Below are 22,147 nucleotides of genomic sequence, written 5' to 3' on the forward strand. Positions count from 1 at the left end.
CGGCCCTTCACAAGTATGATTATTTCAAACATTTTAGAATTCAAATATTTACCTCTGAAATCCCCACGTCCTCCGCACTTTTTTCCCCTTTCTCAATTTTCCCCATTCTCAGAAGCCGTCATTTTCGATTGCTCATTTTCGTCTCCGTGGATCCCAAACCATTAACCATGTTCCCTGTCAACTCCTTCAGTTTCAGAGCAAATTCTATGCTATTTTTTTATTCTTTTCCTCCAAGCCCTAACAACTTTTTTCTTGCCACTCTATCCTTCTTGTTCAGTCTCCTCATTTTCCTCTTTGTCTCCTCTTTATTGTACTTGTCGCTCCTTTTAAATTTTTGCGCTCAAAACTACCTAAAATTAATTCTCTTTCTCGCCAGTTCTTACGGACAAAAGGCAAAAATTGTTTTTTGTATTTTTTTTCCGGAAATTGACCTATTTTTTGTTAGGCAATTTTTTTTTCAAAAATGTTTTTCTAAAATTATTATTTTTTTTCGAGTTTTTAAAATTTAAAATTCTGAATTTTTTGTCACATTTGTTTACATTATTTTTGGTTCAATCTTTGTTTTCTTCTTAATTTTATCCATACTTTTGAGTAATACCGTAAAACCTGTAATAGAAGGGCCCCCACACTGCAAACTTTGACCAAATTTATGTCGGTCACTGTAATAAAGATATCAAAAATGTGTCAACTAATAAAATGTTGATAATAATATCAAAAACATTTTATCAATTGACCACTGTTTGATATCTTTCATAGGAACCAAAATAAATTGGCTCAAAATTGAAAGTTAGAGGGCTCTTCTATTACAGGTTTTACGGTAGTTCAATCTATTTTTATTTTATTTTTACAAGTTGCCTCATTAATTCTTGTTTTGTAAACCAGTTGTTTGTTTATTCCAATACCCCATTTTCTACTTCTAGGCATAGATTTTGGATTTTCTGTTCCCTTTTTCCCCAAATCGGGACGAGACCCGTTTTGATCTACTCTGACGCCAAGAATTGCGATATTGATTTTGCTTCCTTTTTCTTTTTTTTCTCTTTTTTTCTCTTTTTTTTTCTAATTTTTATAAAGATGAAATAGTGAAAAGAAAAGATTGGAAACTACAAAAAAGATTATAAACATTTTTTTTTAATTTCAGATCACAAACTTGCCCAAAACTCTGAAAACTCCAAAAACCTTAAAACCTCCAACGATGTCTCCGAAGATCACTTGGACTGAGTTTTCTAAAATAGGTATTTGCACTGATCCAGCCAGACTCCACCAGCACGGCAAGATCCAGACTCAAAAGGTAAGTTGGTTCTGCAGTAACCGATGAGAACGATTTTCAAATTTGCAAATTCCAATATTAAAAAAAAACTACCGTAAAACCTGTTAGTAGAAGGGTTTCCTTACTTCCAACTTCGAGCCATTTTTTCTCAGATCCTGTGAAAGATTTTAAAAAGTTGTCAACTAGTCAGTTGTTTATCATATTACCACAAACATTTTATCAATTGATCTTTTTTTATATTTTTCAAAGGAATCGAGATTAGTGAGTTCAATGTGGATGGTTCGGGTGGGCTTCTATTGAAAGGGATACGGTAGTTTCGAGGATCCCGGAAATATTTCATGTAGCTCGATTGTTTTAATAGTTGAAAAATTTCATACAAAACAAGGGTGTTTATCTAGAAATAACAATAATAATTTTTCTATTGTTTGGTTCAATAAGTACTTGTGTCGGTGACCCAGGCTTCAAGGGTACATTGAAAAAGGGTGATCAAAAAGCGAAAAAGTCTGAAAAAATTATTTTACAATTAGTTTTTTATTCGTCCACCCTCATGTACCAAGAAATACCATGTATTCTAAGAACTAGATCTGCCTTCTTTTGATGTACCCTTGGATACTGGGCCCCAGTAGGTGAAAACTAAGTGAGTAACTTCGAGTTTATATTTGTTTTTTTTTCAGAAAATGGGTCAGAAGAAGAGGGCCCGCAAAAAAACTCGAAACAGAGAGGAACATGGAAATCACTGGAATTGGTCTTTCAGCAGTTAGTAAGTCATTATATGGTGTTATATTTGTCGATTCTCTAATTTCAGAAAGCAAATAGATTTGAGGAGTTTCAAAGGACCCGAAGAAGAAGACGGAGCACATCAGGATGTAGATAGAGAGAAGAACATAACTAATTGAATGTTTTTAATGTTAGATATATTTCGTTTATTCGAAGGATATGAAGAAATAATGAGTGATGGTAACCGGGGAAAAAAATGATAAAAACGAAGGTGAGGAGGACTAACCCGCAAGAGTTAGTCCTAATGTGGGGAAGGAAAAGAGAGATAGTGGCAAGATCAAAGGGATGGGGGCAAGTCAGAAACGGGTAATCGAGATCTCAAGACGTTTTTGGAATTGTGAGGGTGGTAAGAAGGTGGGCCAGTTCTTCACAATAGCGTTCCAAATTGGGATCGTTTGGGCAAAATAGTCGTTTATTTTGGGGTCGTTTATTTTATTTCAAAATATCAGTTATTCAATAATTAACTCATTATGACATAGGAGGCGGCATTGATAAAGGTGGGGTTCAAGTTTGTTCAAACTTGTCCTTGATAAGCTTGAAATTCGCATCCATTGATATCATATGTTATCAGTGCCAGGAAAAATACCGTACATCTTTTAATAAAAGCCGACTCTAGAAGTATACATCGAGCTGAATTACCTCGGTTCTTACGAAAGATTTGAAAATTGCGTCAACTGATAACATGTTGGTAATATTACGATGAGCAATTTATCAGTTGAAAATTTTCTGATATCTTTTGAAAGAACCAAATTGATGGAGCTCAAAGTGAGAACCTTGAGAACAATGAACCTGAGGTTCCAAGTGACTTGGGATAAACAACCTGCAATTCAAAAATTTGACAGGTTGAATAGTCCAAATAAACAAAAACAAATGAATTCGAAAATTATGATTTGAATATCTAAAAAATATAATTTGAATGTCTATATTTCTTTCATCCAAATGAAAGTTTTTGAAAAGAGAAAAAAATAATATGTCATATAATTTAACCAGATATCAAAATGACACTGATTTCTTTAGAAAAGTTTTTGACATATTAGGTTGGCGGGAAAGTCTTTGTCACTCTGTTTGTTTAATCACTGTTCTCGTATATGGAGGCTGTGTATGATATCGACTCTAGTGAATAACAAGGTGATAAGAACCTTCCATATAAACAAGTCCCCATCTCCTTCCCTGCTCCTCATCTGTAATTGAAACGATATGTTTGTTCCCACTGTTATTCACATCAGACATGTTTTGATTTACCTCTTCCTATCTCACACCACGATGAAGGATTCGGAAACTTTCTTGAAGAATGTGTACAACACACATGCCCCTCACTACAATACTATTCGCAATTGGTTCCATCGTTTCGAAAAAGATGACTTCTCGCTCGATGAAAAGGATCGCTCTGGGAGACCCCGTGAGTTGGATTTGGACAAGCTGAAGCACGCATTGCAATCGGATCCATTTCAATCTAGCCGTGAACTAGCTGTCACATTCGGAGTTCACCATAGCACAGTCCTTGAAGGTTTGAAGTCTCTTTGAAGGAGAAAACTTTTTGGTCGAGTCATACCTCATCACCTGACTCAAGCCATCCTTGCCCGCCGAGTCGACGATTCGATTACTCTTCTCACTCTCCACGCGGGCGATCGATGGCTGGACCGGCTAATAACCGGAGATGAGAAGTGGGTCTTCTACGATAATCACCACAGGAAATCCCAGTGGGTGGAGAAGGAGAGAGCCCACAGGATGTCCCAAAACCCGACCTTCATCCGAAAAAAGTTATGCTCTCTGTGTGGTGGGGAGTGGACGGCCCCATCTACTGGGAACTTCTGCCCGAGGGCAAAACAATAACTGGAGACCTCTACACTACTCAACTACGAAACCTCAAGAAAGCAGTCGACCGTTCGGCCCTGAAAGACAAGAAAGTGTACTATCAACATGATAACGCTCGCCCACATGTTTCGAAACAAGTGAAGCAGGAGCTGATGGGATATGGATGGAATGTTCTCCCTCACCCCCGTATTCTCCTGATCTTGCTCCTTCCGACTATTGGTTATTTGGCGATATGACACGTGCCTTCGAAGGAAGAAGCTTCAATTCCCGTGGAGCGGTCGAAGCGGCACTCAAACAATACTTTGCCTCACGCCCGGCTGGATTCTACCGCAATGGAATCCATAAATTGAGGGAACGTTGGAGACATGTTGTTGATAATGATGGACAATATAATTAATTATTCGGTTATTTTTTCTTTGAGAAATAAACTATTGAAAAAGTGACAAAGACTTTCCCGCCAACCTAATATTTGAATCATTCGTTCAGTCATTTATTCAGTGAAATAAAATCTTTTTTTTTTTTTGAAATCAAGATCCAATATTTATCAAAAGCAGCACGAAAAAAGTTCTAGAAACACGTTGAAAGCGACAAAACGTTCAGCAGGAAAAAGTATGAGGGATGAAGGAGAATTTTTCATAAAGCAAAAAAAAGTTGGGGAAAATATCACAATGAGGAAATGTGGGCAAATTTGTTGAAGCATTTAAATGGGGGAGATAAGCGGGTAGTTATTGTTTCGAAGACTTTCGCATTGAAAATCAGTTCATACAACATCCGATCCGACTGGCATTACAGGTGGAGGAGTCTGAAAAATTAAGAATACTTGGATACAATTGAATTTTTATTCAAAAATTATTATAAAGTGAGAAAAAACTAAGTTAAAGCAAAAGATAAGAAATTATTAGGCGTTTCGGATTAAAGTGCACATCAAGAAAAAAAGAAACAGAGAGAAAATGTGAATGTTTTAACGAAAAAAAAACTTTTTCACAGCAGTACACTTCACAATCCAAATTTCAACTCATGAAATTGAGCAGCAGAAAAAAACCTGGTCTGTATGAATGAATCTAGATGTACCCTCATAGAATTGAAATTAAAAATCTCTCAAATTAAGAAGCAAATAAAAAAATAAAGCCAACAAACACGCACCTCATCACGTTGAGCTCCTTCTCATATAAGTACCTCTGGTTGAGAAGCAACCAATAATCGAGAGAGTGTCTCTTTGCATTTTTTTGACCGGGATGGTTTTTCAGTTATCATGATTGGTGGTCCGGGTCCGGGGCTCTCTGTTTTCGGCTTCCGGCGGCAGAAGTAGGAGAACAACGTGTCAGCGAATGGGCGGGAGTACTTAATGTAGATGATGATGTTGAAACTGAAACGTTTGTAATTGTTTGAAGGTTTAGAACTTCAAAAAAATCTACAATTTGGCTAATTTCCTGCTTATTCGAAGTTTGAAAGTCCATAATAAAAGTCTAAGACTCCCAAAGCTCACCTCGAGTTGAAGACCACTAGAAAATTGGACAAATCCACAATGTAGTTGATTTTGCTTCCCAGTGTTTCCGATAGATAACTTTCGAATATATTGATAATCAGAGCTATTGTGTTACAAGAGATAAAAAGCAGAACAACCAGAATCAGAGACATTGTGTCATCTGTATTAGAAGCACTCGATCCGAATACAGATACACCTGAAATCAAAGGAATGATTAACTTTTAAGGCGCCGCCTCGTTAGTCACCAATAATAAAAGTGTTCAAAACGATTAATGTGATCAGTGGTCCAACAGCGAGGAAAATTGCGTACATGTACTTGTAATAGATGGATTGGTACCTGAAAAAACCTTTTTGAAACAATCATGTTTGGTTCGGAAAACTGGGAATCGTTCGGTTTCTCCAAAAAATGTCTCACAAGGAAGCTCTCCATATTTTACGCTGGGATTCTGACGAAACGTATGCCAAATAGTAGTACGTCGGCTATCTAGAACAACCGCAAAATTATAGCGGCCCGTTTAAAGGTCTGATGAAATGACGAGGCATTTTATGATTTTTCGCGAGTTTGGAGTCGGCACCCTTCGAACGACCATAACTTTGTTTATTTTTGTGGTAGACATTCAAACATTTTTTTATTCAATAGGTAATGAACTAGCAAACATTAATGTCAATTGCACCCATGCTCCATCTTCAAAAAGAATTCCAGGAAAGCAGAAAATATGAAAATTTCGAGTTCCACCGAATTCAAAAAATGCCAATTTTTGAAAAAAAAAGTGCTCGGGGGACCATGCCTATTTGATTCCTCAGGGCAAGTAACGTACACATACGTGTTCAAATATAGGTCGAGCCCTTCAGCTACGAGACTTATTTTGATTTTTCAAAAAATTCTAAAATTCGTGTACACATGCAATTTTTTGAAAAATTTTTAGTCTTGGAATGTTTTCCTTTTCAGTTTATAGGCTTTCCTTTTCAGTTTTAGGTTATTTTGCTGTTTCTTCTCTATTTTCATTTGTTATTTTCAATTTGTAAAGAAAAAAAATTTCAAAAATTGCATGTATAGTGGGACACGAATTTTAGATTTTTTTTTGAAAAAATCAAAATAAGTCTCGTAACTCAAGGGCTCGACCTATATTTGAACACATATGTGTATGTTACTTGCTTTGAGAAATCAGATAGGCATGGTCCCCGAGCACTTTTTTTCAAAAATTGGCATTTTTTGAATTCGGTGGAACTCGAAATTTTCATATTTTCTGTTTTCCTGGAATTCTTTTTGAAGATGGAGCATGGGTGCAATTGACATTAATGTTTGCTAGTTCATTACCTATTGAATAAAAAAATGTTTGAATGTCTACCACAAAAATAAACAAAGTTATGGTCGTTCGAAGGGTGCCGACTCCAAACTCGCGAAAAATCATAAAATGCCTCGTCATTTCACCAGACCTTTAAACGGGCCGCTATAATTTTGCGGTTGTTCTAGATAGCCGACGTACTACTATTTGGCATACGTTTCGTCAGAATCCCAGCGTAAAATATGGAGAGCTTCCCTTGTCAATTTAAAAAATCAGGGGTCTCAAAAAATTCAAGGAATAGAAATTAGGGTCCCTGTAAAATTGAGGGACTATGAAAATTAACATTTGACAGACGGCCACCAACTGAAAGTGATGTTTATTAAAGTAATAATTATACAGTCTTGGCTGTGGGTTTTTTATTCTTTAAGCTTTCCTTTTTTTAAGGCCCCCACGAATTTCTTGGGACCCCTAAACTGGAATAAACCAAAAATTTTCCTTAATTACTCACAGTTCGTTGTATCTCAGAGTAGCAGGACAAACTTCTTTGCTCATTCCTCCTAAATCCTTATGATAACAATCGATAACAAATCCTTCGAAGAAATGGGGAACATTGTAAAGAACAGAGAAGATGAGAACACAAATTGCCAGGAAATGAACCGTCTCTTTACGCGAAAATGCTCTACGCACTTTTTCGGGTAGACAGACCTGGAAACAATTGGTAACATTAATTTCAAGCATAAGGTGTTCTGTATTTTTGATGAAAAATATTCGAATAACTTCGAACTTGCCGAAACCCCTGCATTACCTGTACAAAGCAATCAACTCCAGCACACATGGTGAAATACACGGAGCACGTCTGAGCAATCATACCCATCGGGTACACAATTGCCGACAATTGACCAGACATTCTGGCCACCGTGAGCGAAAATGGGCGGAATGTTTCAAGAGAGAACAAAAATATTCCGGTTAAAGCTACACCCGTATCAGAACAAGCCAAGGAGAAGAGATAAAAGTTGGTGGAGCATCGCATTTCTGAAAAAAAGTTGTTTTTGGGATTACAGCTCATTAAGGTCTACCTGGGCGACTATAGACAAATGCTGATATGGCGTTACCCACAATACCAAAAACACCGACAATCGGGAGGATGATGCCGACAACGATGATGTTGAAACGGATGTAGTCCCACTCTTTGGACCCATGGTAGCAAAGACCGCACTGAAAAACGAAAACAAATTTTGATTTGAACTTTTTTCGAACAAAATGTAGGAAATTTTCTGGAGACCGAGTTTTTAAAAGTTCAAGGACACTAAATACCCTAAATCGCAAAAATTATTATATCATAAAAATTGCATTTTTGAGTAATATTCGTAAAATTGAAATTCGTTCTATTTTCACTATTCAAAAAATGTAATTTTCTCTGTATAACAAAAATCAACTTTTGACTCATTTTTCGTAAATATGACTGCCAGACATGAGCGGAATTCCTTATTCCTTATTCCTTATTCCGGGTGTTTTTTCTATTCCTTATTCCTTATTCCTTATTCCTGATTTTTAAATTGTTATTCCTTATTCCTTATTCCTTATTCCTGATTTTTTTTGTTATTCCTCTTCAAAAATTTAAAATTTTTTCTATCAAAAATCAGAAAAAAAATCTCAAAACTGGGAAAAAAATTTGAACGCTCTAAATTGCCGCGTAAAATTTTGCTCAACGGAGCACCTTTGCACCGTTTTTCGAAAAAAAATTTTTTTTGGAAATCTTGGAAAAGTTATGCGTTTTTTTCAGTGTTTTTTACGAAATAAATTTGGTTTTTACAATTACTAAATACTTCAGAAAAAATGTCTAAAAAACGGAGCAAGTTTGACGAATTCTTCGTCAGAACAGAAAACGAGGCAACTTGTAAAGAATGTGACGCGAAAATAATTTGGACAAAAACGAGTGGAACGAATTCTGCTTCTTATCATTTGAGCAGATATCATCCGAAATTAGATGAAAAGGTTTTTTTGTCAATTTAAAAACGTGAAATTGGGAAATTTCAGATGAAAAATGATGCAATTGGCGAAAAAAAAATTCCTTATTCCTTATTCCTTATTCCTTATTCCGGGTGTTTTTTCTATTCTTTATTCCTTATTCCTTATTCCGGATTTTAAATTTTTCATTCCTTATTTTTATTCCGGATTTTAAATTTTTCATTCCTTATTCCTTATTCCTTATTCCGGATTTTAAAATTGTTATTCCTTATTCCTTATTCCTTATTCCTGATTTTTAAATTTCATTCCTTCTTCCTTATTCCTTATTCCGGATTTTCAAAATTTTTATTCCGCCCATGTCTGATGACTGCCGTAAAAACTGTGATATAAGGAAGAAGGAAGAAGGCCCCACACATTGTCATATTTGAGTTAATTATCTCAATTCCTATGCAAGATATCAAAAACGTATAAAACTGACAAAATAATTATAATTTCATGATTCACAATTTAACAGTTAGCAACTTTTTCAAATCTTTGTCAAATTGAAAGACAGAGGGCCTTTCTATTTAAGGTTTTACAATAACTCTGAATCTCCGAAAAAATTGAATGATTGAAATTTAGAAAAAAGAAATTGTATTCAGATACTCAATTCAGATACTTGCCTTTTTTCCTGGTACTAAAAAAACTCAAAGAATTCACCATATATTTTTGATAAGATAATAATTCTGATGTGAGTTTCAAGTTTTGAACACTTTTTCAATAATTTCAACGATTCTCAACAACTTTCATCACATGAAGTACCTTTAACACTCTAATAGAAGGACAGAAAAACCGTCCACTTTAAGCTCAATCATCTCGGTAACCGTAATAAATATCAAAAATATGTCCAATAGTAAATAATTTATCGTAATGTTACCAGTTTTTATAAGCTGTCATATTTGTGATATCTTTATTAGAAAATGAAATAATTGGTGCTCAAAGTGCAAGTATATGCTTTCTATTAGAGTGTTCACTAGATTATTTTCCTTTTCACTCACCAATGGTTCACAACTCTGGAACCCAACTGAGCTGGGATCAATGATATCATGACTGATAAGCTGTTTTATCGACGCATACACCGTTCGAGTGATATCACAACCTTCCGGAATCGACATATTCAGTGCCGCCTGTTCATAAATATCCACCGGTTCGTCCATTTTTTCAGTGTATTATTAATAAATGAAAACTATGAGATATCTCAAAGTCTTACCATTTGAGGTTGCTCCTAAAATAGAATAGAGCATAGGTTTGATGTAGAAAAATAAACAGAGGATGGGCAGAGAGAAAAGTTGCGGAATAAAAAGATGACGATGAACGATAATAAAAAAAAGTAGAAGACGTCAACGTCTTCTGACAGACAACGGACGGGTCGAGCACCAAGAGATGAGTAGATTTGAATTTCAATGAGTTCGCATCGCAACTTTCACAATGTTTTTTGAAGATGGCAAAGAGGAGGGAAGACCAATGCTAAAGAAGTATTTTTGTGGGTAAAAATCTTGGGTTGGATGTGTAAAAAGAGAAACAAAATTGGCTGTCGGCGTCAGAAATAAGCTGGTGGTGGATAATAATAGGGAAAAAAACTTGACGACAAAAGAAAATTGGGAAAAAAGTTTGGAAGTGAGTTTTTCAGAAAAAAAGTTTATTTTTCAAGAAAAAACGCTTGAAAGTTCATCCATTTATAGCGAAATGAGAATAAAAGAGCTCAGTCAGACGTACACGCAGGTAAAAGTGTTCTTTCTAATTCTAGTCTCTTGAATTACTCATTCTCTTTTTCATTTTTTGTAATTTTTAGTTTCCTTTATTTTTCTCTTATTCTTTTTTTTCGTTTTGTGCCGTTAAAGAGAGTAATTTGTAATTCTAGACTACTTGGTTTCGTCAGAGAGGGAAGGAAGACTTATAGTGGAAAAAGGAAAAGGAAAAAGATAATGAAAAATTAAAATTTAGAAGAACAAAAAAACAGTGAATCCAGAGTTTTGCCTTTATGGAAGAAACAGCTTTTCAAAATAAAAAATCTTAAATCTCAAAAATAACTCCTTCTTTCATTCCTCCTACTTTTTCTTCTTCTTCACTGCATTTTGCTTCTTCTAAACATTATTTTCTGCTAGTTTTTTTTTCAGTCGAGTCGAACAAAAGGGGGTCATGTGAAAACACATGTCTACACTTTTTGAACTTTGTGCAAAATAAATACAACCTTTAAAAACGGAAGGAGAAGTGAGATAATGACTTTTTCTAGTTTTGTTTTTTTTTTGAGAAATTCTAAATTTGAGAAAAAAAATCTAATAGTTCTAAAAACATGAGTCCTCAAGTTTATATATATATGTTATAAAGCCCAAAAAGTTCAAAAATATTTGAAAAACTTTAAATCATTTAGACATTTCGAAAAAAACCCGAGAATTCTGAAAATCAAAGAATCCAAAAAAATGAAAGTTCCAAAAATTTCAGAATGTCCAAAAGTTAAAAAATTGGGAAATTGCAAAAAACCAATATTTCTATAAATGAAAAATTCCAAACAATCTGAAAATTCCAAGAATTCAAGACGTTCCAAAGAATTGAGAAATTCCAGGAAGTCCGAAATTATGAAAATCCAAAAGTTTCCAATATTTCAATATTTCAAATAAATCCGAATTTCGAAAAATCCAAAAATACAGAAAATCCAAAAATTGCACAAAAATTTTAAAATTGTAGCAAAAATGTTTGAATTGACAAAACACTTCTGATATTATGATTAAAAATTTGACAAACTTTTCGATATCTACGACAGGAACTGAAAAAAAACCGACTCTAAGTTAAAAGTTCTCATCCCATTTGCCGAATTCCTGATTTCAAATTTCATATTTCGAGAAGAACAAAAAAACTAGAAGCACCGAGTTTGAAAAGGATATCACAATCTGATCTTTTTCCTTTCCTTCTGAATCCTTGCTTATCCTCGTCTTCCTCTTCTTTTTTCTTTTTTCACACGGATTGAAACAAAATTTACGTCATCTCAAAATGTGTTTCGGTGCCCCACACAAAATTAGATTTCATTCCTCAGTCCTATTTCATTTAGTCTCCTTCTGTTTCAAATGTTCATTCACACGTTTTATTAGTGGTGCTGAAAGCGTGGGAGCGCATCCACAGACTAACTTGATAATTGGATTTGGTATAAGCACTGGTCATGTGTCTTGGTGAGTGACACCGGTCAGTAGAGATTGTTTTTTTGAAGTCCCTAGAGTTTTTTGTCACTTGGACATCTTAGAAACTACCAGTAGTAGGTCAGTTCCAAATAAGAAAAACACTTTAGAATTCTTTCTTTTCAAAACCACTCAAAACAGTCAAAAAATAGTAGCAAAAAGTGTAGCGGAAAAATAATACGAAATTTTCAAAGTCACACGACTTATTCTAGCCCACACAAAATTCTTGGTGGGATATGAATTTCAAATCGGCTATACCACCTTCAAAGAACAAACATTTTCTTCAAAACTCGATCGTGTTTCTTATTAAATTTGGCACATGGCCAACTTACCAGTTTCCTCCTTTTTTTCCCAATGTTTTTCTTCCAAGAAATTCAAATAAAAACAAAAACAAGATGAGATGAAATAATAAAAAAGGATGACAACACGTCTAAATTTTTTTCTATATTTTTTGTGTGTCGAGTTCCGTCTTTCTTACTCCTACTCGTTTAATTTCAACAAGTTCTTCGTTGAAAAATTGGTTTGAGAGAGAGAAGCGGAAACGTTGCACCCAGTTTGTGATATCTAGACGTTTTGTGCAATTAATTTTAATTTTCAATTTTCAGCTTTAAAAAAATTTTGCAGCCAAAACATAATTGTGTAGCTATCTGAAAAATGGAAAATTTCAATATCTTTCATTTTGAATTTCGATAAGTCTAAACTTGTAAACACACTATTGGAAATTTTCAAACTTTTTGAAGTTTAACTATTGCAAAATTCGAAAATTGGCTTTTGAAGTTAAAAAATTGAAATTTGAGAGTTGCAATTTAAAGGTTAAAATTGCAAAATTCAAATATTGCAAAATCTTTATATAGTGTGTTTCCTCTAAATATGAACATTCCTCAATTGCATTATTACCTCACTAGCAAAATCTTTTTATATATTTAATCTTTTAAGAGTTATTGGTTTTTTTTAAGAGTCATCCAGATATTTTTTACTGGAAATACATTTTTGAGAGCAAATCGGGAAAATCAAACACAAAACATCATATTTTCTGATAACTAAGTGAAAAAAACACTGCCACACCAATAAAAAAGTCTAGAAAAAACTTGAACTTCTCCGGTTGCAAGTCTCACCTAACAACTTTAGTGATACTTGACGCCAGCGTGACGCACTTTCAGAAAATTAAGAGAAAAATTTCCGAAAAAAAACTAAATAGAACTTTGAGACTCCAAAAAAGCAACGAGAACCCAACCCAAACTTCCGCAAAAATCAGAAAAAGATCCGTGACAATTTGTGACAAAATGTCCACACACATAGAATAAAAGGAGAAAAGAACTATGCCGGGGCGCATCGCCCTTCCTTTTTCTTCGTGTAGCACTTTGTGGTCGTCCGGAAGGAAGAAGATTCTGGATGTGTGCGGTGGGTTTTGGGTTTTCGAGATTTTTCGGTAGTGGGTTACTGATTTGGGTATGGATATTAGAGAGAAGCTATGAACTTTGGAGAAAAATGCCAAAACCTATTCTGGATCAAGACAAGACAGCAATTTTCAGGAACTGACTATATGAACTTTCAGGTGTCATGGTTTTCATTATTTGTTACAATTTTTTTCCTAAAAGTTTCTTTCCAAAAAAGATCAGATTTCAACTTTCCTTATTCCAAAATATCCCCTATAAAACTCATATCAAAAAACCAAGGACGAAAATTGATGGTTATTTTCCCGGAGGGAGCCGTTTCATCTAACATTCATTGAGAACGAAGTTCTCCCCCATCCTCTATCTCTTTTTGCGTTTTTTTTTCTGTGACAAACGATATTGCATCGGTGTATTTTTTTGAAATGTGGTTTGGGTCTTCAAAAAGGGAGAAATATGAGTTTACTCAGGCATGACCTGGGGGTTCTTTTTCCTATTTTAGTGTTCTTAAAACGTTTCATAAGCGGTTTAAAAACTCAGTGACGTGTTTTCTGGCAAAAAAAAATGAAAAAGGAACCGAAAAGTGCATGGGGCATCAGATTTTGGCAGATTTCGGCATAATTTTCTCGAAGGACATCACGTAATGTTTTAGATGATTATTCTCAAATTATGAAAAAAGGACCACACATTCTCAATAACAGGAAATTCAAATGAACTTTGAAACAACTGATCGAATACTAATATGCAGAGTTTTATCTTCGAAAGGAGTTCAAATTTGTCAGATTATTAATGTGTTGGTTTCCAGCGAGGGCACTGTAATTGAAAACTGTAATTGAAAATGTACGTTTTTGGAAACATTAGAGAAAAAGTCGAGTATCGGAAATTGTTTGCATTTTTTGTTAATATTAAAGTTCAAGATTGTTTAGAACCATCGAATTTTTGATTTTCTGAAATTTTCAAATTTTCTATAATTTTCGAAATTTTTGAAATTTTTGAATTTCATGAAAATTTTAAAATTTCTAAAGCTTTCATTTTATCTGAAATTATAAAATTTTCTGAAAATGAAAAATATTTGAGAATCCTTCAAAATTCCGAAATTTTTGATTTACCCGGAACCCTCTAGTTTTTACGAATTTTCATCTTTTCAAAAATTGAAATGATTTGTAACTACAGTAACATCAAAATACTGGAAGTAAGAAAAAAAGTTAGTTCAAAGGTCGAAAACCGAAATCTTCAGGTCTACTAATCTCCACGAACCCGTAATTTTTTAATTTTCTGGAATTTCTAACTTTTCAAAGCAAATTTGAAACAATTGGTAACTACAATAGTATCCATACTCGCAAAATTACGGGCCGGGCCGGAAAAGTGCCGGCCCGTTGCAAGTATGGTAACATCAAGAAAATCAAAATAAATGAAGAGTAAGTTCAAAGACAGAGAGTCCAATAGACGATAAACGTGTGCCCAATAGAACAAGTTAACCCTGCAAGAATTTTTATGAGTTCAAGGGAATCCGTGCACGTAGTCAAAGGGACACAGATGTGTAGAAAAAGGAAATAAAACCAGAGAAGCACTTCAACAAATTTAAAACGTTTTTTCTTCCACAGAGACGTCATTGGAGTCGTAACCTTTTTTATAGGATTATTGTATACAGAAATTTTGAAAAATTTTGATAAATTTTTCTAAGTGGATTTGGCCTTGTCAAACTTTGCATTGCTGAAAGAATAGGAAAATGAAGAATTACAATTTCTATTTGCGCTCCAAAGGATGCACAAGTCTGACACCATAGTAATTTTTGTGACGAGAAAAACATGTCAGTCCTCCATTTCGAGTTCACATTAGTCAACGAATTCTCTGAAAATGACTAACTAACTCGAAAAATGTGGGGGAGAATTACGTAAACACGTGAAGATTTTAACGAGATTCAAAAAAACATGACCTAGAACAGACCACTGTTTGAAAAAAATAGAATATTCGATGAAAAAGCAGAACGGATAAGGGTCCGTGGGGGGATGAGAAAATGAAGAAGGATCAGGATGCTGACGTGGGCGGAGCTTAGGGCGGATGAAAAATTTGGGGGATTTTGAAAAAGCGATGCTTACATTTTGAGTAAATTTTAATATAATTTCACGAATTTTGGAGATAAGAACCCGTTGACTCAAAAACTAGATTAGGTAAGATGAGATAGCAAAAAAAATGGCAACAATATCTTAAAACGTGAATTTTCAGGTCTACCGCAGAAGAGAAGTCCAAAGTTTAGCACAGCGGACACAAAGCGGTACACATTCCTCCAATCATGGACTCATCCTTCCTATCAATTATAAAAAATCAGCATATACCATAAACACTCAAATAGAACCCCACCCGGGCCATCCACTTTGAGCCTATATACCTCACTTCTTTTGAAAGATATCAAAAAGTTGTCAACTAATAAAATGTTTATTATGATATCAACAACATTGTATTTATAAATCACTTATTGATATCTCTTACAGAAAATGAGATACATGGTCACAAATTTGACGATTCGGGTGGGGTTCTATTAGAGTGTTTACGGTAATAATTCGAAAAACTTCCTACAAAAAACTCACTACAATTTGAGAATTCTTCTAAAATTTTGAATTTAAGAATCTAAAAATCTGAAAAACTAAAAATCTCGAGTATTTACAGTGCCGGGCAATAAGCTATACGAATTTGAGAGCCAGGGATTTCGAAAATCTACATTGCCGGTTAATTATAAATGCAAAAAATGTTTTTTTCAGTTGTATTTATTTGTTTACTCACCGAAGGGTATGATACCTCTGACACGGGAAGATTAGAGAAATTGGTATTACAATTTAACAAAGGGTTGGAAGAAAATAATGGGGAAAGCGGCAACACTGGTTGTTAGTAACCAGTCGTTTTCCTGTCGGCGGCTACAATCTCCTGGCTTTACTTAAAACGTTTGAATCTCCAAATCGAAGAGAATCAGAAGACGATGTATTAGTTGATTGTGTTGTCAACTTTTATAAACTGGAGTGACAGTCTGCTTATGCGCCTTCGAGGGTTAACCCTCTGGCTCCCGCTTACAACACCCTTAACCGATTGAGTTTGGGCTTGGACAAGTAAATCAAAAATGTGTCCTAGTTGATACCCACACTGTTCAAAATTTCAAAATTTTTTGAACTAATAATTTTTCTGGATTCCCGAATATCTTGGAAATTGACAACTTATGATTTCTTATTCAAAAGTTTTGAATTCAGAAGTCCTGAATTTTCGGAACTGTGATTCTAAAACTTAAAGATTTCTCTATTAAAATACTCATTTCAGAACTATATTTCCGAGTTTCCGTATTTCCGACTTTCTGAGATTCTACTTCACAAATTCCCAAAATTTTTAATTTTAACACAAATCGGATTTTAAGAATTTTTTGTAAAATACATTTCTGGGTTTTTTTTATTTACAAAGTTTACGAATTTCCAAATTTTCTAAACTCCGAACTTAGACTTTCTGATATACTGAACTCCTGATTTTCTGATTTTTAGCTTTCGAGGTTTTGGATTTTCAAATTTTCGAGGCTCAAACTTTCAAATTTTTTAAATTCATAATTTCTGAATATTTGAATTTTGTACTTCTGAACTTCCGAAACATTGGACATTTGAATTCTCTGATTTTCAAACTTCAAAATTTCCGAACTCAAATTTCGGTATTGTCGAGTTTCCGTATTTCCAATTTTCCGATTCTCTGAATTAGAATTTTAGAATTTCAGAGTTAAACCAAAATGTTTGAAGCGTGGTTAGAAATTTCGCACTTTCGAAAAACTAGATAATCAAATTTTGTGAATCAGAATCTCCGATATTCAGTTTTTGAGAAATTAGAGGATTCGGAAAGTCAGAATCTTGAAGTTTATGCTCGTTCAAAGTTGATTTCCAGGAGTAATTTTTTGGAAAAACGCTGTCCAAAACTGTCATTGTTTTCCAGAGGCCTCCTCTTCGAGACCCGCCGTAAATCGACATGAATCAACAGAGAGAACACAGTCAAAACGAGTAGTGTGCCTGGAAATCTGGAAAACACTAAACTTTTTTCTTTCTTCTGCTTTCTCTACCGGGAAAACTTCCTTCGGCAGTGAGTTACAGCATCTTACAACTGTATTAGAGAGCATTTGTGAAGACAGTTTTCTGGAGTTTTTGTGAGAGATCGTAAATAGTAATCATGAATTACGGTCATTTCGGCTATTTTCAGTAGTCTGAAGCTCGGCTGTCAAGTTTCCAATTACGAAATTAGAGAATGTAGAACAAACCTAGTTTGGAAACTTTTCATTCGCAGAATTTTTCGAAGTTCTCCAGTTTTTCAACTATTCGCCCAGTTTTGAGAGACGCCGGTTTTCCAAGTTTTTAGTGCAATAACTGGCCGGAAAGGAATGTATATCAGAAGTCAGCAAATAAAAAAAACTATAATTCAAAGTTTCCGATTTATGTCTGGTAGATTCTCGAGATCTCTGGCTCTCAAAACACAGAATCTTAATTACTTCAACAAGAAAAAGGTGTAAGTTTTTTTCGCAAAATTTTAGAAGACAAAAAACTCAAGAATAAAATAATCCGCAAATTCCGACTTCAGCAAACAAAATGAGAATCAAAATTCCAGTCTTTCTGGACTTTCATATTAATCGGCTATTGGAGGTCTCCTGACATATGGTCAATAGCTTATACATAAAGTACCGGATCTCAGTCATCAAAATTGCGGGAGATTTATGACATTGAAGAGATGCTTCGAAACAGATGTGATGGTTTTGGAGAATCGAGTGTTTACAAAATTAGTGGAGATAAAAGGATCAGGAAAATTATTAGCTTTAGAAAAAATGTTTATTTTTCCACCAAACCATAACAGAAAAGTTCAAGATTAATAAATCAAAGAAATGAGACCAACAAAATCAAAGGTATCATATTCATAATTGCTATTATCTCGCAAAAAAACCTAAATTCATCTCAAAACGTTTGTAAATGTCCGTCTCTTATGAACACTGATGAGGGATGTACTCAGTTTCGGATTTCGTCGCTCATCCATGTAATTTGACACCCCATCCAAAAAGTGTTGTTTAGATGGTGTTTAACAAATGTTTCCTATGTACTTTTTAGTGGGAGTTTTTGGATTTATACGTAAAACAAGTTGGCTGGTAGGTCTTTGTGAAGTGGAAGGTTTTTTATTGGAATAGAACTTACGAGTAATTTCTCTCTGATTTTGAAATTTTGTTTTTCAACTCATATTCGATACAAAAACGAGGTCTGGATCTTGAAATACTGATAATTTAAAAATCCTACAGAACAGAAAAGAACGGATCGGATCAGACGCATCAAGAAAAAGGAACAAAAATGGGGCAAAGTGAGGGAAAAAAGTAAAACAAAACAATTGTATTTTGACGTTTTTCCTAGTTTTTTTTGTCTTCTCTTCTCATCGGCTTTCTCCATTTCTTCTTTTGGATGGCAAGGAAAGTGACATATTTTGCTCAAAAAGCCGTTTTAAACTAATAAGGACCCATGGTGTGAAAATTTTTTCTGGTATTTTCTTTTGTTTAAAAATAGGAAACTTATTCATAACTATAGTTTGATAAAAATTTAGGGTATACAGATTCAGCTACAGCGCCATAAGATACAGACACAACAACATTTTTTGCAGTTGACTTTCGGCCATTCTCACCATTTTCGGAAGACTGAAGCTTGTCTGTCCAGTTTCAGAGCACTTTGAAAATTTTGGAGGGTATACCCAGACCTAGATTGAATTTTTTTTTATTCAAAGAATTTTTAAAAGAATTTCTAGATTTTCAGCTATTTGCCGATTTCTGAAAGACCCGTTTTTGTGATGAAAACATGAAAAAAACAGGTGTCTTTCAGAAATGGGTTATTAGCAAAAACTAGGAATTCCCAAAAATATCTGTGAGTGTAAAGTTTTAATCTAAGTTTTTTTTTACAGTCTTCAACGTTTTTAAAATGATCAGAAACTTGGCAAACGAGCTTCAGACTCTTGAAAACGGTCAAAATGGCCAAAAACCAATTAAAAATATGGTTTTGTGTATATTGAGCGGTACTCTACCTTAAAATCCAGATAAAACTTTTATTGCTAGCCAAAAACTTTTTTGCTTGAAAAACAAAAAACAAAAAACAAAAAACAAAAAAGATCTAAAAATCAAAAACTGTAGGATATTATTTTAATACTTAATTTCCCCCAGTTTTGCAAAGATTCTCAAAATCTTATGTTAAGAAAAGAAAAACATCGTATTTTTCAGTCTTTTTTATTTTGGGAATTTCTTAAATACCTACTTTTAATCCAAAAATTAAAGCCACGTGTTGAATTAATTGGCATTAAAAGCATAAAATGAAAAACAACTATTTTTGTTCCCTAAAAATAAGATAACAACATTTAGCTAAAAACTAAAAACACATCTGTTTCTATTCTGTTCCGTTTGGATGTTTTTGTCGTTTTCGGTGTTTTTTGCAAAAACACAAGAAAATTAGGAAAAAACCACCTCTAAGGAAAACATGTAAAACAAGAAAAAATGGTTCGGGAGATACAATTTTTGGAATTTTCGAACTTCGAAGAATAAGAAAACCGAAATTTTACGAGATACATATTGTGAGTTCTCAGTAAAACTCGGCAGTTTCCAGGAATTGAAAATAAAAAGCACATCTTTTGAAAACATCAAAAATTTAGGGCTCAAATGAGTTTGAAATTAGTGGCAAATAGTGGAAAAATAGTAGAAATAGAAAACAAATTTGTCGTTTCAATTGAAACGAGTAGTTAAAGAAGATAGAAACGATGGAGAAATGGTTTTTGAAGTCGGTTCTTTGACATCATCCCTTTTTTTCTGGGTTGGGACGGAATTAGGCTAAATGGGAGAGAATTTTAAAAATTTCAGTGCAATGATTTTGTAGAGAAGGAAAACTGTCAAAGAATAAAGATTACAGTATGCTTTAGGCAAACTCTCTGGCATAAAAACAATTCCAGAACGAAATTGAATTTGAATCAGCAATATGAAAATAAATGAATGAAAAAATCATGGAATCTATGAATTTGTATATATAATAGTTCAATCATCATATGGTCACCGTTTCCAAAACCATACTTTTTTCTTTAAACTCACTCAGATAAATGAAAAATGCAGAAAAATCATATAAACAGAAGAATCCCATTTTTTCGTAGAAGAGATGAGCCCAACATTAGTCCCACTCACTGACACTTCCGTTGAAAAGTTTTACGAGGGAAAGAACAAGAAGAGGAAGGATTTTATCTGATCTTGTGTTTTTTGAGGGGAGAGTACTTTTAGGCTAATTGAATGGCTTGAGCAAGGTGATACGACCTTTGGAGTAAAAAAAATCAATAATTTGAAGAAAGGGACCTTGCAAAAGGGCGCAATCAGATAAGATAAATAAGAAAAAAAAAGTGTGAAAATTCTGACCGCTTTGTTTTTGCAACATTCAGAACGCAAGATGAGCAATAAATCAAATCACAGTTGTTGCTCAAGGGAACCGATGGGAGGAAGGATACAAAGAAAAATGTGGAGGTGACAGATTGATGAAAACAGGTGGTCAGGTCAATTGGTCCCTGATTTCTGAAGGGGTCATTTGAGAGACAATGTGATGATCACTTGAGGAAAACGAAGCAACAGTTTTTATAGCCTCAAGTTGAAATTGAAAAAAAACCTTTTGAAAAAAAAGCGGAGGAGGATGAAATATGGATCTCAATTTTAGTTCATTTGCTCTATGATTTTAATCCAAATCTCAAAAAGTTCAGTGTTTGCTCACTTTTATTATTTTTCCTGATGCCTTACTGTATGTCTTGTCTTTCAAAGATTCATTAGAGCCAAACAAAAAACGTGCTTTTGAAAAACGTGTTTTTGAATCTGAAATACTGAATCCCAAGGGAGTGGTAGGATTTCTGATTTTAGAAATTTTTCAAATGAGAATTATTTCATTTTCTGCGTTTTTTGAACGGAAGATAGACTTATTATCTATTCATTAAGAGTCAGAAATCATCACCAAGGGTTGCCTAATCCCCGATTTTTTGAAAATATCAGAACGCCGGGATAAATGGGAAAAACACGACACGTTGGGGTCAGGAATGAATTTATAATGGAAACAAGGAAGGATTTTCTGGCATCGATGTGGGTTGGTTTTTGAATTTCAAAAAAAATCAGAAAGTAACTAATTAAGGTGTTTGAACCGATAAAGTCGTTTGAATTGATAACTTACTTACCGAATTCTATCCCTTAATTATCATTTTAGTAGAGAATGTTCCATTTCAGGGGTTTAAAAGGGTACCTATCACTTGTCATTTGGATCTAAAAAATTTAGGAATTATAGAAGAAATACAGAACTCCATTTTTGCAGTTGGCAACTTTTGTGTACAATCGCTTGCCAGAAAGATAGGTTGAGTGAAACAATTGTACATTTGTCACCTAATTGTAGTGATAATTTTGAAAATATTGAGGTGTTTTCTGTTCGATTTGGTTTATCATTCCAGCTAGTCATTGTACAAAAAAAGTTGCCAACTACAGAAAGGAAATTCTATATTTTTTCTGCGATTCCTACATTTTGCAGACCGAACGGACAGATCCTAAGCACCCATAATTGACCATTTTCAACTAGTAAAAATATTTTGAGATGAAATTGTAGCCAGCACTGTATGATGTGAATAATCTACCAGACCAGCTTTTCTATTAGGGGTTTGCAAAAGTAATGCGCGTCAAGTTTGGTGTTTTGTATCTCACCCAAAACAAACGGTTTGTGTTCATTTTTTTTGTTTTAAAAACCGCGTTCTTGGGCTTCATTTTGTATATATTATATTGCTGTTTTAATTTGATTTCTATGAAAAAAAAAACATTCTAGAAGATGTCCGACCAAAAATTTCGCCTTCGAGCATTTTTGTGGCACTAATTTAAGGAAGGAAAATCGGCTGCCGAAGCTCACCGCTCACTTTCT

At 34.1% G+C, this 22,147-nt stretch overlaps 2 protein-coding genes across 2 annotated transcripts; one reads left to right on the forward strand and one right to left on the reverse strand.

Annotated features, from left to right (window-relative positions):
• Nucleotides 1–5,023: 5,023 nt before the first annotated feature.
• Nucleotides 5,024–9,795, reverse strand: Cbr-frpr-17 (the record flags this gene model as incomplete). The annotated part of the gene is made up of 7 exons (XM_045240790.1): nt 5,024–5,225; nt 5,346–5,541; nt 5,591–5,682; nt 7,140–7,336; nt 7,437–7,663; nt 7,708–7,846; nt 9,637–9,795. The coding sequence occupies 7 exons, from the start codon at nt 9,793–9,795 to the stop codon at nt 5,024–5,026; spliced, it is 1,212 nt and encodes a 403-aa protein (XP_045094328.1).
• On the forward strand, nt 8,468–8,779 carry CBG10660 (the record flags this gene model as incomplete). Its single annotated transcript, XM_045240791.1, has 2 exons — nt 8,468–8,626; nt 8,669–8,779. The coding sequence occupies 2 exons, from the start codon at nt 8,468–8,470 to the stop codon at nt 8,777–8,779; spliced, it is 270 nt and encodes an 89-aa protein (XP_045094329.1).
• Nucleotides 9,796–22,147: the final 12,352 nt, after the last annotated feature.

This window comes from Caenorhabditis briggsae (assembly GCF_000004555.2).
Source record: "Caenorhabditis briggsae complete genome, chrX, whole genome shotgun sequence".
Classification (NCBI taxonomy): Eukaryota; Metazoa; Nematoda; class Chromadorea; order Rhabditida; family Rhabditidae; genus Caenorhabditis; species Caenorhabditis briggsae.